The sequence below is a fragment of the Gekko japonicus genome, unplaced genomic scaffold (genome assembly GCF_001447785.1).
Source record: "Gekko japonicus isolate JY-2015 unplaced genomic scaffold, Gekko_japonicus_V1.1 scaffold103, whole genome shotgun sequence".
Taxonomy (NCBI): Eukaryota; Metazoa; Chordata; class Lepidosauria; order Squamata; family Gekkonidae; genus Gekko; species Gekko japonicus.
The window spans coordinates 847,314-860,710 of NW_015160210.1; the positions used below are offsets into that span (position 1 = coordinate 847,314).

The 13,397-nt window shown below is 51.9% G+C and overlaps 2 protein-coding genes across 2 annotated transcripts in view; one reads left to right on the top strand and one right to left on the bottom strand.

Annotated features, from left to right (window-relative positions):
* SLC5A10 (solute carrier family 5 (sodium/sugar cotransporter), member 10) overlaps nt 1-13,397 on the bottom strand; it is a 162,911-nt gene that overhangs the window by 46,594 nt on the left and 102,920 nt on the right. The gene's annotated exons all lie outside the window — the stretch shown is intronic.
* FAM83G (family with sequence similarity 83 member G) overlaps nt 2,123-13,397 on the top strand; it is a 52,177-nt gene continuing 40,902 nt past the window's right edge. Inside the window, exon 1 of the mRNA XM_015409508.1 lies at nt 2,123-2,623. Within this exon, the coding sequence (XP_015264994.1) occupies nt 2,144-2,623 (480 nt within the window). The 5' untranslated portion in view covers nt 2,123-2,143. The remainder of the gene's footprint in view (nt 2,624-13,397) is intronic.

Consider the following 13,397-nt stretch of genomic DNA (forward strand, 5'->3'; position numbering starts at 1 on the left):
GTCTGTGCTGTTGCCATGTTGAGTGTGCTGTTCAGGTGTGTCTCTGGAAGCTGCAAACCTACGATGACGCAGCAGCAGCAGAACTGGAAGAAGAAGCAGAAGACAGCCAGTTCCACTCTGGGCCTGATAAGAAGCCCTCCAGGGGCCTGATCCGGCCGCTGGGCCGCATGTTTGACGCCCCTGGACTAGAGGACCCTGGAAGTCCCCTCCAAGTCTATGATTCTATGATTCTACTCTCAAAAAAGCACACAGTGAAGTTATTACATGGTTGTCACTGCTAGTAATAATAAGTCATCATAATTATAGACATGATAATGCAGCACATCATGCTGCCAGACCTCATTGAGGTCCAAATGAGCAAAGACTGCTCAGTTCTTCAGGATGCCAGGAACGTCCCGAACAAACCTATTAACAGCAATGAGCCATAATAGCTGGATGGAACCTCCGCGTTCAGCAGCAGTATACCTCAAGGACAAAAACAGTGAGGGAGGAGGGCTATTTTCACGGGCTGCTTGCAATCTCTCAGAGTGACTAATGGCTGTAAGAAAGAGGGCTAGACGAGAATAATCCTTATATGTCCCAGAAGACAGGAGTGGTAGCTTGGGAAATTCCTGGAGATTTAAGAGCAGCGTCTGAGAAGGGGAAGGAGATCAGTGAGGATGTGACGTCACTCTAGGACTTGTTTCTTCTAGACTCTATTGTATATCACAGAGTCTGCCCTCTGGAGCTGCTACCCTACGAGGTCCATGCTGCAAAACACACACAGCTTGGAAATCAGTTGTGATTCCGAGAGATTTCCAGGCCCTACCTGGAGGCTGGCAACCTATCGCGGTCCATGCCACAAAACAAACACAGCTTGGAAATCAGTTGTTGTGATTCTGAGAGATTTCCAGCCCCTGCCTGGAGGCTGGCAACCCGACGAGGTCCATGCCGCAAAACAAACACAGCTTGGAAATCAGTTGTGATTCTGAAAGATTTCCAGCCCCTGCCTGGAGGTTGGCAACCCGATGAGGTCCATGCCGCAAAACAAACACAGCTTGGAAATCAGTTGTGATTCCAAGAGATTTCCAGCCCCTGCCTGGAGGCTGGCAACCCGACGAGGTCCATGCTGCCGCAAAACAAACGCCGCTTCCACTTGGCATGACGAAAGACGCCCGGCTTGGCCCTTCCCCTCCTAGGCCCGGCCTGCTAGACTCAGCCAGCAGCGATGAGTCAGTTTCCTGCCCTTCCCTCCGGTGCGCAAAACTTTGACATGCACCGCCGAAGGAGTTAACAGCAGAAACAGGGGCCGATCCGAAAGGCGGGTGCCGCATGTGACGGCAGGTGGGGCAAGGAGGAGCCGATTACTCAAGCTGTCTCTTTCCTTTCTCTTCCCCCCCCTTCCCTGCCCCTCCTCTCTTGACACTCTCCTGACTTTTCATTGCTTGCCTGATACCTGCCCGGCCGCTCACTGGCAAAAGCTTTCAGCAAACCCGGCAACCGGAGAGGGACCCAGAGCCAAGAAAGCAGAAGGAATCCCTCAGGTTGTCAGGAGACAAACCTAAGCCCTGTTTTCGCTCCCTTCGAAGGCACGGCGTACGGGTACGAATCCCAAACTGCTGCTGTTGAACTCAAGTCCTGGTAAGCCCGTAAGCCCGGAGCCGCTTTGACTTGCCTTCCTGGGTGGCAGCCCATGGGGAGCTGGAAAGCAAAAGCTACCCCCGAAGGAAAGGGACTTTCTGAGGGCTAGAGGACCAGGGTCAAGCGGGGTCCGGACGTCCTGGAAAATTCTTGAACGAGGTGGGGTTTTTCGAATGCCGCCGGCCAGCTGGCACATTTCGCCCGCTTCCAGGAGTTTTGAGAAAGAAACTTGAACGAGACTCTGCACTTTCCCCCCTCCTCCGCTGAGATGAGGTAACTAGGAAATCGAACTCCTACTTCCAAAGCCAGCTAAGGATCAAAGAAGAAGAAAAGGATTAGGGGGGATCACAGGTGTGGATTTGCACAAAGAGGAGAAACCGAATTCGCTGCTAGCTGCTTGACTCAGGGATACGCAATACTAAATTATTATTTAAGACTGGGCAAATAGCCACCTTGTTTTTATTTATTGCTTTGGGACTGTGGGACTGTGGGACCGGGACCCTCTTCTCTCTGGTCGGCAGCCATGGCTTTCTCACAGGTCCAGTGTCTGGACGACAGTCACGTCAACTGGCGATCGAGCGAGTCCAAGCCCGAGTTCTTCTACAGCGAAGAACAGAGGTTGGCTTTGGAAGCCTTGGTCTCCAAGGGCCCCGAAGCCTTCTATGAAGTCCTCAAGAAAGAGAATATCCGGGACTTCCTTTCTGAACTGGAGCTCGCAAAGATCCTGGATACGCTGGAGACGTATGACCCCGGTTCGGAATATATCCCCCGTGGAGACCAGAACGGAGACGTCCACAGCCAAAATGGGGAGCAAGGCCCATTGCCCTCTCTGGAGTATTGGCCGGAGAAGTCCGACCGGTCCATCCCTCAGCTGGACCTCGGGTGGCCAGAGAGCGTCGCGTACCGAGGTGTGACGCGGGCCGCTGTCTACATGCAGCCCCCTATCGACTATCAGCCCCACATCAAAGAGGTGGTCCGCAAGATGATCTTTCAAGCACAGAGGGTGAGTTGTGCCCCCTTGGCCCTGGTGGTTTTTTTCTTTGTAGGGGGAAGCGTGAGAAGGACGGTTAGATGATCCCACTCCCCGAGTCTGGCCTGGAGGATGTTCCCTAGACATGTCTGGTCTGTTTGAGAATGAGGTCGTCACGCTGGGGCAAGGCTCCCTTTAGGCTGTGGAGTCTTGTGAGCAAAAATTCTACTTTGTAAGCTACTGTATTCTTGGTGCTTGGGGGGGGGGGGTCACCAGTGGGAAGGCTTCTAATGTCCTGGCCCCACTGGTGGACCTCCTGATGGCCCCTGGTATTTCTGGCCACCGTGTGACACAGAGTGTTGGACTGGATGGGCCATTGGCCTGATCCAACACTGGCTTCTCTTATGTTCTTAATATGGAGCAGAGGTCCTTCAGTGGCTCTTAGCCACCAGGTATAGATAGGAACTCTCGGTCTGGGGCAAGGGATGCTCTGTATTCTTGGTGCTTGGGGGGGGGGAGCAACAGTGGGAGGGCTCCTAGTGTCCTGGCCCCACTGCTGGACCTCCTGATGGCACCTGGTATTTCTGGCCACTGTGTGACACAGAGAGTTGGACTGGATGGGCCATTGGCCTGATCCAACATTGGCGTCTCTTATGTTGTTATGTTCTTATAGCATTAACGTTGTGAGCGAGCGATTTGGCTGCCACATAAATTAAGTTTGCTCCGGAGCCATCCTTCCTGAGCTGAGACAAAAACGTGTGAGCCGGAGGCTAAAAAAACTGTGAGCTAGCTCACACTGACTCAGCTTAGACGGAACACTGCTTGCAAGCAATGCTCCCTCTAAGCTGTGGAGTCTTGTGAGCAAAAATTCTGCTTTGTGAGCTGCTGGCATTAAAGGTGTGAGCGAGCGATTTTGCTGCTGCATAAATTAAGTCTGCTCCGGAGCCCTCCTTCCTGAGCTAAGGCAAAAACGTGTGAGCCGGAGGCTAAAAAACGGTGAGCTGGCTCACACTCACTCAACTTAGCGGGAACGCCAGCTGGGAGTTGATGCCGATCCCCCTCTGGTTGAATGATAAGAGCCCAGGCGCCCATCCAAGCTCCTAAAAATGTGGGGGGGGGGGGAGTAGGATTTGGTTTGAACGATGACCGACTTAAAGCGATGGGTGGCATGTGAGTGAATCACCTCTTGCCTGAATTCCTTGCCTGAGATCTTAGCTTCCTTCTTTTGAAGGTGCCAGGGCCATTGCCTGTACTCGCACAGGAGAAGAGATGGAAAGAAAGAACCCATTCCGGTAAATGCCAGGGGCTTGTGCTACTTTGAAGTTTTTGTATCTGCGCGGATCCAACACCGGCCAAGTTACCGCCTGGCCCGGAAAGCCTTTTTGCATAGATTTCTCCCTGTTTCCCTGCCGCCATTCTGTGTGTTGTTTAATTTTTAATGTTCCAAGGGGGAGGGGGGGTTGAGTCTAGTACGAAAGTGGCACCCTCCAACCTGGAAACGCCACTCCCTCATTCCAGGTGAGTGGGGACGATCAGTGGTCGCTCAGCAACGGAGGCACTCTTCACATGCTCGGTGATGCTGTTATCACCCCGGGGCGGTATGCAACAGTCTGCGTCTTTCTACTGCCGGTCGCGTACCCACCAAGGTGATAACAACCCGTAAAAATAGACCCCCCCCCTCCTGCTCAAGGGGACTGAATTAAAACTCTTCTTGGCCAAAGCTTGGGAAATTGGGTTGTGGATTAAACAGGAGCTGGAATTAAGGCCTTTTGGTGTCGTGGTTAAGTGCATGGACTCTAATCTGGAAGACCAGGGTTTGATTCCCCCACTCCTCCACATGCAGCGGCTGGTGCGACCTTGGGTCAGGCACAAGTTCTCTCAGAGCTGTTCTCTCAAGAGCAGTTTCTGTCAGAGCTCTCTCAGCCCCACCTACCTCACAGGGTGTCTGTTGTGGGGAGGGGAAGGGAAAGGAGTTTGTAAGCAGCTCTGATACTTTGGGTAGTGAAGGACGGGGGTATAAATCCAATCTCTTCTTCTGAAATTTAGGCAAGGCCTTTCTACTCTCCAGTTCTACTCGAGGTTACCTGGAACAAGAAGACCTCTCTTGATATACTCAATTTAGAGTTACTCATTAAGTCCTGCCGCATGATCCCATGAAGCAACATTTTAATTTATCCATCACATTTCCCCTCCAGCCTTTCCTCTAAAGAGTTCAGGCCCTCAGTTCCCCCTATTTAATCGTCACACCAACCCTGTGAGGTGGGTAAGGTTGAGAGAAACGAGCTGAAGGTCTCCCACTGAGGTTTGAGGCTCAGTGGGGATTGGGTCCTGGGTATTCATAACCCTGCTTTGATATTCTAACCACCGGCAGATCTCTTTTATCAGTACGGCGGCCACTGCGGCTGTGATTTGTGGCAGGGGGAAAGAACGGCTGTTTGGACCTCCTCCCAAACTGGAAATCAGCACCCTCAAACGGCTTTTACCCCAACCTGGGCCAAACTATACAGTTATCTATTTATTGACTTCATTCATCCCCTACCTCCAATGCTCCCTCTAAGCTGTGGGGTCTTGTGAGCAAAAATTCTAATTTGTGAGCTACCGGCATTAAAGTTGGGAGCGGGCGATTTGGCTGCTGCAATAGATTAGTTTGCTCTGGAGGCCATCCTTCCTGGGCTAAGACAAAGATGTGTGAGCCGGAGGCTAAAAGACTGTGAGCTGGCTCACACTAACTCAGCTTAGAGGGAACACTGCCCACCTCCCTTTCCAAAGTGGCCCGCATCCTTCTCCGCGCCTCCATTTTATCCTCACAACAGCCCTGTGAGGTAAGCTAGGCTGAGGGGGGGTCTGGCCCGAGGTCACCCAATGAGCTTAAGAACAGACATAAGAACGGAAGAGAGAAGCCAAGTGCTGTATCAGGCCAAAGGCCCATCCAGTCCAGCACTCTGTGTCACATGGTGGCCAAAAGTACCAGGGGCCTTCAGGAGGTCCAGCAGTGGGATCAGGACACTAGAAGCCCTCCCACTGTTCCCCCCCAGCACCAAGAAGACAGAGCATCCCTTGTCCCAGACCGAGAGTTCCTATCTAGACCTTGTGGCTAATAGCCACTGATTGACCTCTGCTCCATATTAACAACATAAGAGAGGCCAATGTTGGATCAGGCCAATGGCCCATCCAGTCCAGCACTCTGTGTCACACAGGGGCCAGAAATACCAGGTGTCATCAGGAGGTCCACCAGTGGGGCCAGGACACCAGAAGCCCCATCACACTGTTGCCCCCCCCCCCCAAGCACCAAGAATACAGAGCATCCCTTGCCCCAGACTGAGAGTTCCTATCTATACCTGGTGGTTAATAGCCACTGATGGACCTCTGCTCCAGATGTTTATCCAGTTCCCTCTTGAAGCCGTCCATATTTGTAGCCGCCACCACCTCCTGTGGCAGTGAATTCCATGTGTTAATCCCTCTTTGGGTGAACAAGTACTTCCTTTTATCCGTTCTAACCCGACTGCTCAGCAATTTCATAGAGTGCCCACGAGTCCTTGCCTTGTGAGAAAGGGAGAAAAGTCCTTGGCTGATTTTGCACTAGAGCTGCCTCGATGTTGCGCTGCCGTTTGCCCTGATACTCTCAGTCAATTTCACACCCGAAGCTGCGGGGCTGCATTTTGACTTGCAGCTTCGCCCGATTTCCCCCGCAGTTTCGTGATCCTGTTTTTTGAGGAAGCGACATCGAGGCAGCTCTAGTGCGAAATCAGCCCTTCTTTCTCTACCTGCTCTATCCCATGCATAATCTTGTAAACCTCAATCATGTCTTCTGTAACAGAGTGGGAATTCAAAGCTGGGTCTTCCAGATCCTAGTGTGATGCTCTAACCACTACACCACACTGTCTCCCGCCATAAGAAAAGCTGAGGGCACTACGCACAGCAGAGGAAGGGCAGTGTTTATTGCCAGGGGGGGTCTTGCCGCGCTGGCGTGTAACTGGAGAACTGACACGGCTCAGCGGCTTCCCAGCCTCATTTTGCCCTCTGCAAAATGGGTGTAACACTGACCTAATTCTCAGGCTGTTGTAAGATAAAGCAAGCTGAAAAAAAACCTGCAAGGCACTGAGCTCATAAAATTACAAAAATAATTAAAAATTAAAAAACCAAGCAACAGTTATCCCAGAGCCGCTATTAATCAGCTGTGTCCTGAAATAAAACAGGCATGGGAGGGAAGGAAGCATGTTATAGCCTGCCTCTTGTCAGATTTCGGAAGCTAAACGGGGTCAGTACCCAGATGGGAGACCACCAAGGAAGGCTCCGCAGAGGAAGGCAACAGCCAACCACCTCTGTTCATCTCTTGACTTAAAAACCTAATGGGGTTCCCGCCAATGCTCCCTCTAAGCTGTGGAGTCTCGTGAGCAAAAATTCTACTTTGTGAGTTACTGGCATTAACGTTCTGAGCGAGCAATTTGGCTGCTGCATAAATTAGTTTGCTCTGGAGCCCTCCTTCCTGAGATGAGACGACAATGTGTGAGCTAGAGGCTCAAAAACTGTGAGCTAGCTCACACTAACTCAGCTTAGAGGGAACTCTGGAAGGCAGCGGCTATAGCCGGATTTCGTCAAGTTTTGGAACCTAAGCGGGGTCGGTACTCAGATGGGAGACCACCAAAGAAGGCTCCGCAGAGGAAGGCGACGGTCGGCCACCTCTGCTTCTCACTTGCCTCAAAAGCCCCTTGCTGGGGTCGCCGTAAGTCAGTTGTGACTTGACAGTACTTAGATACGTAAAACAGGCGGTTGAGACCGGAAGGATAGCTGTACATCCTTTATGGCAGAGATTGTCCCTCAATAACCAGCCACCGCTGCTGGGAAATCACAAGCGCTGTCCCAGAGAGAGCTTGTGCTAATCCCAAAGAGGTGGGCAGTGAAAACAAATACTGGAAAACTGTGAAAAGTAGTCAACAAGGAAGTTGTTGCACGTGATGCTGGAGGATGGTTTGCACATGAATGCTCACCACCAGAGAAATAGATGGAAGAAAGGCTGGTTTGCACATGTGGAGTTACAAGCTTTTGCCCAGGCAAATTTGTCCAACGTGATGGATGGAGGTTGCATTCGCGCATGCATCAAGCCACAACTGACGTGCGTGAACAAAACCATGCTTCAGCCTTCAGAGTTCCGCGTGTGTAAAGCACAGTCAAGTCGCAGCCGATGAGAGTTAGCCGATGAGAAATCTTCGACCGGGATAGCCCAGGCTAGCGCAATCTCGTCAGATCTGGGAACCTAAGCAGGGTCAGCCCGGGTCAGTATTTGGACGGGAGCAGGGGTCGTTTCGTAGAAAAAGAGCTAGGGGAACTCATTAGCATAACTCATTAGAATATGCCACACCCCCTGACATCACCGGAAGTGTGTCATAAGGCCACCCCCCCTGACATCACCGGAAGTGTGTCATAAGGCCACACCCCCTGACATCACCGGACGTGTGTCATAAGGCCACACACCCCGCCCCCAACAGTCCCGGCCGTCGCCGCCGGCCTTGCAGCTCCACTGCCAAGCCCCATGAGGGGCCTGGCGGTGGACCTGCAAGGCCGGCGGGAGTGCGAGGAAGCCCCGCGAAGGCCCTCCCTGGCCCCAGGCAGGCAGGGGTGGGGAGAGGCAGGGAGGAAGCAACTTACCCTCCCTCTTCTCCTGCCTCCTCCTGGCTGAATGAGGGCCGGAAGCGGGGCGGCCGGAAGCGGGGGGCGGGGCTTCATCATGTGCCCCGCCCCCCGTACCTCACCCGGGGGAACTGCGATCCCCCGCGATCCCCCCCGAAATGACCTCTGGATGGGAGACCATCAAGGACGTCCAGGGTCGCTGCGCAGAGGCAGGTGATGGCAAACCCACCTCTGAACATCCCTTGCCTCAAGAACGCTGTGGGGTTGCCATTAAGCAGTCGTCACTTGACGTGATGGGGGGTGGGGAAAGAGAGATCAAAGGACAAACCACAAAGGAGACCAGATTCATTTTGAAGAGAAGGAACCCGTAGTCCTAACGTTCTCTTGTGCAGGTTGTCTCAACAGTTTTCAGAGTAGGACTTACTACGAAAGCTCCGTGTTCGGCGAAAGTATACTTCTGACCAATGCTCCCTCTAAGCTGTGGAGTCTTGTGAGCAAAAATTCTACTCTGTGAGCTACTGGCGTTAAAGTTGTGAGCGAGCGATTTGGCTGCTGCAGAAATTAGTTTGCTCTGGAGCAATGCTCCCTCTAAGCTGTGGAGTCTTGTGAGCCAAAATTCTAATTTGTGAGCTACAGGCATTAAACTTGTGAGCGAGCGATTTGGCTGCTGCATAAACTAGTTTGCTCTGGAGCCCTCCTTCCTGAGCTAAGACAAAAATGTGTGAGCCGGAGGCTAAAAACCTGTGAGCTAGCTCACACTAACTCAGCTTAGAGGGAACACCGCTCTGGAGCCATCTTTCCTGAGCGAAGACAAAAATCTGTGAGCTGGAGGCTAAAAAACTGTGAGCTAGCTCACACTCACTCAGCTTAGAGGGAAAACTGTCAGTACTAGATGCAGGGTTGGGGAGCAAAAATTAGAAGTCATTTTCATCCCCTGCTTTGACAAAGAGGTTTTGGATCCAGCAAGGCTTACGCTTCCCAAAAAATTGCTGGAATTTATGGTGCTGCAAAACACTCGGGAGTCGGTTGCGTCTTTTACTCCCTGGTTCACGGAGACCCGAGTGGCCTGCTGGCGCTTTGGAAAGAAAACACTTGACGCAGAAGACCTTTGACCGATCCAGCAAGGCATTTCTCTGTGATCTCATTCTACCTTTGGAAGGTTACAACCGCTGTGTCAAATAACAAGGAGGCATCATCACCTTTAGGATTCAGTGGGACCCACGGCTGCCACATTTCATTCTCTGGTGGCCGATGGTGTTTGTTTTGTCCCGTGACAATGACGGACGGTTGCGTCGTCTCTAATTTATTAGGGTACACAGCGCTGACAACCGTAGCACCTGCCGATGGCTTGCCCTGAAACGACTAACTGGAACTCAGCCAAAGGCTTTCTAGGCAAGTCGAAACAAAAGACAACAGCACTTCTTTGCACGGCGCACAACTCGCCTGTGGAACTCACCGCCTCAAGGTGTCATGGGGGCCGCTAGTAGGAGTGGCTTCAAAGGGGGATTAGACACATTCATGGAAGACTGTCCACCAGCGTTAAGAGCTACGGAGAACCTCCACGTTCAGAGGCTTCTGAATACAAGATAGGACCATGGCTCAGTGGCAGAGGCTCTGCTTGGCACGCAGAAGGTCCCAGGTTCAATCCTCGGCATCAGCAGTTGAAATGATCAGGGGGTAGGTGATGTGAAAGACCTCTGCCCGAGACCCTGGAGAGATGCTGCCCGTCGAATTAGACAATACAGACCTTGACAGACCAAAAGGTCTGACTCCATATCAGATGGTTTATCTTAAAGGAGGTTCCATAGCTCAGTGACAGAATCGAAGAATCACAGAGTTGGGAGGGGTCATAGAGGCCATCTAGTCCAGCCCCCTGCTCAATGCAGGATCAGCCCAGAGCATCCCTGACAAGTGTCTGTCCGGCCACTGCTTCAAGACTGCCAATGAAGGAGGGGGGCTCACCACCTCCCTAGGCAGCCGATTCCACTGTTGAACCATTTTTCCTGTATATTAGTTTTTCCTAAGAGCCAGTCGGTACCTTCCCACCCTGCCTCCTCCTCCGAGTGACAGCCCTTCAAAGACTTCAAGAGAGCCATCCTGTCCCCCCTCGACCTCCTCTTCTCCAGACTGAACATTCCCAAGTCCCTCAGCCTTTCCTCACAGGGCTTGGTCTCCAGGCCCCCAATCATCCTCGTCGCTCTCCTCTGCACCCGCTCCATTCTGCCCACATCCTTTTTTTAAAAAAGACTTTATTTATATTTTTTTGAAAATATAACAGTTAACACAAACAAACTGTAAACTGCATGAGTGGATAGTACTTCATGTCTAACAGTATAGAAGTGACAATCTATACAGTAACTGAGAAACAAACACAATTTTAGATAGTTTTTGACGTGAGGATCTGCTTTGCATCTGCTTAGCATGCAGAAGGTCCCAGGTTCAGTCCCTTGTATCTCCAGGCAGAAGGAGATGGGAAAGACCCACACAGCAGCCCGTCAGAGTAGACAAGACCGATCCTGATAGGCCAACAGTCTCAAAGGCAACTTAATACATTCAGTACTTGGTGCTGGGGGCTGCGGTGGCTCGAGTGGTTAAGACGCTGAGCTGCAGGACAGAAGGTTGGTTGTTCGGCAGTTCGAGACCCGAGTGCCGCGTGACAGAGTGAGCGCCCGTCTCTGGCCCCAGCTCCTGCCAACCTAGCCGTTCGAAAGCAAGAAATTGCAAGTGGATAAATAGGTACCACTTTGGTGGGAAGGTAACAGCATTCCGTGCACCTCGGCGTCTAGTCATGCCGGCCACATGACCACAGAGAAGTCTTTGGACAGCGCTGGCTCTTCGGCTTGGAAACAATGAGCACCGCACCCCTAGAGTCGGATTCGACTGGCTTTCGAGCAAGGGAAACCTTTACCTTACTTGGTGCTGAGTGGGTAACAAAGGGGTTGGTCTTTGTGACCCTTCTATCTGGACCTTTCAAGAAATCTCATTGGCCATTGTGGGAAACTGGACTAGCTGGACCACTGGTCTAATCCTGCAAAATTTACCTTCTGGTCTCAGGAGTCACTTTGAATGTTGCTACCAAACCGGCCTCTCTTGGTTCCGCTCCTCCCTGGGGTTGCCGTCCCAACCCAAAGGGCTGCTTCGGCAAAGGAAAGGTGGTACATTGCTTGCCAGGGCAGATGGCAATATGTTAAAGCTACGGCAAGCCTTGGCAGAGGATTCCCAAAAGGGCTTGGGAAACAAGAGCCGGAAGGCAGGAACGAATGAGAAGGGTAGAATTAATTCCACCAGTGTCCTTTAAAATGAGAGGGTAGGAAGGGACATGGTGGATCTCCAGGGCCGTCTTGTACCAAAAATCCTCCCCACCCAAACTGTTTTTAAACTACCGCCACCCCCCAATAGGGAGAGTCTGTCTCTTTCTCAGAGCAGCCTGTTCCAGTTCTGCGTGACGTTTGCAGTGAGAGCAGGTCTGTCTCTGCAACGAGTTCGGGTCCTGTCGCTATCTGACAATGCGAGCGCACACACAGAAGCGAGGGGGCTTATTCCGTGCGCAAGAAGAACCCCACTGGGGGCATTGAAGGGAACCTGGGAAGTAGTGAGAAAAGAAGGGAAGGGGACATTTAGCCAACATCCACTTGCATTGGTGGGAAAGCGCCAGCAAGTCAGTTTGGTGTAGTATTTAAGTGTCTGGACTCTAATCCGGGAGAACCGGGTTTGATTCCCCACTCCTCCACTTGCACCTGGCTGGATGACCTTGGGCAAGCCATAGTTCTGTCAGAGCTGTTCTCTCAAGAGCAGTCCTCAAAAGAGCTCTCTCGGCCCCACCTACCTCACAGGGCGTCTGTTGTGGGGAGGGGAAGGGAAAGGAGTTTGTAAGCCGCTCTGAGTGAAGGGCAGGGTATAAATCCAATCTCTCCTTCTTCTTCTTCTTCTTCAAGTCACAGCTGGCTTTCAAAGCAAGAGGTCTCATGATCGAGGTTTATAGGATTATGCATGGGAAAGAGCAGGTAGAGAAAGAGGTACTTTTCTCCCTTTCTCACAATATAAATCTCTCGTGGGCACTCCATGAAATTGCTGAGCGGTCGGGTTAGAACGGATAAAAGGAAGTACTTCTTCACCCAAAGAGTGATTAACACATGGAATTCACTGCCACAGGAAGTGGTGGCGGCTACAGGCATGGACTGCTTCAAGAGGGAATTAGATAAGCATATGGAGCAGAGGTCCATCAGTGGCTATTAGCCACAAGGTATAGATAGGGGCTCTGGCGCAAGTGATGCTCTGTCTTCTTGGTGGGGGGGGGGGGGTCAACAGTGGGAGGGCTTCTAATGTCCTGGCCCCACTGGTGGACCTCCTGATGGCACCTGGTATTTCTGGCCACTGTGTGACACAGAGTGCTGGAGTGCTTTGGCCTGATCCAACATTGGCGTCTCTTCTGTTCTTATGTTCTTAAGAGATGAATAGAGGTGGTTTGCCATTGCCTGCCTCTGCATAGGAACCCAGGGCTTCCTTGGTGGTTTTCCATCTAAGTACTAACCACGGCTGACCCTGGTTAGCACAGAGCATGGGTCACTGGGGGGGTCCTTTAAGAAAGGGGGGCGAGCCCCGAATAGCCCCACCATAGATACAGGCCTGCTGGGAGAGTGGGGAGGGAAGGTAGTTGTGGAATTCCTGCATTGTTCGGGGGGTTGGACTAGATGACCTTGGAGGTCCCTTCCGGCTCTATGTTTCTATGTAAGCCGCTTCCAGTCCCCATTGGGGAGAGCAGTAGGGTAGAAATGAATTGAATACAATTGAACCCCTGTGAGGAATGGAGGAGGGGAGAAAAGCAAGGCTGCAAGCCACTTCGAATCCCCAGATATATATTTATTTAGCTAATTAATTAAGTAATGGGAGGCGGGGGAGGGGGTTCACTCCACTCACACACGTGGTCCTTGTCTTCTAAAAAATCCCCCTGATTTAACTGAGAACATGCAGCCAGGTGAACAGACAGCGGGGTCATGTCCCTGAAAGTTCGCATATCCCAGACTGCTCACTGTTAACCCCCCCCCCCCCACATACACACACAAAGAAAAATGCAGTTCACATTTTGAGCATGGGTACATCCGCAAATGCAGATACGCACTTCTGGCTGCAGTCCGCCTACCCAGTTCTGCTTGGTTTTATAGCACGGGGCTCCATTATC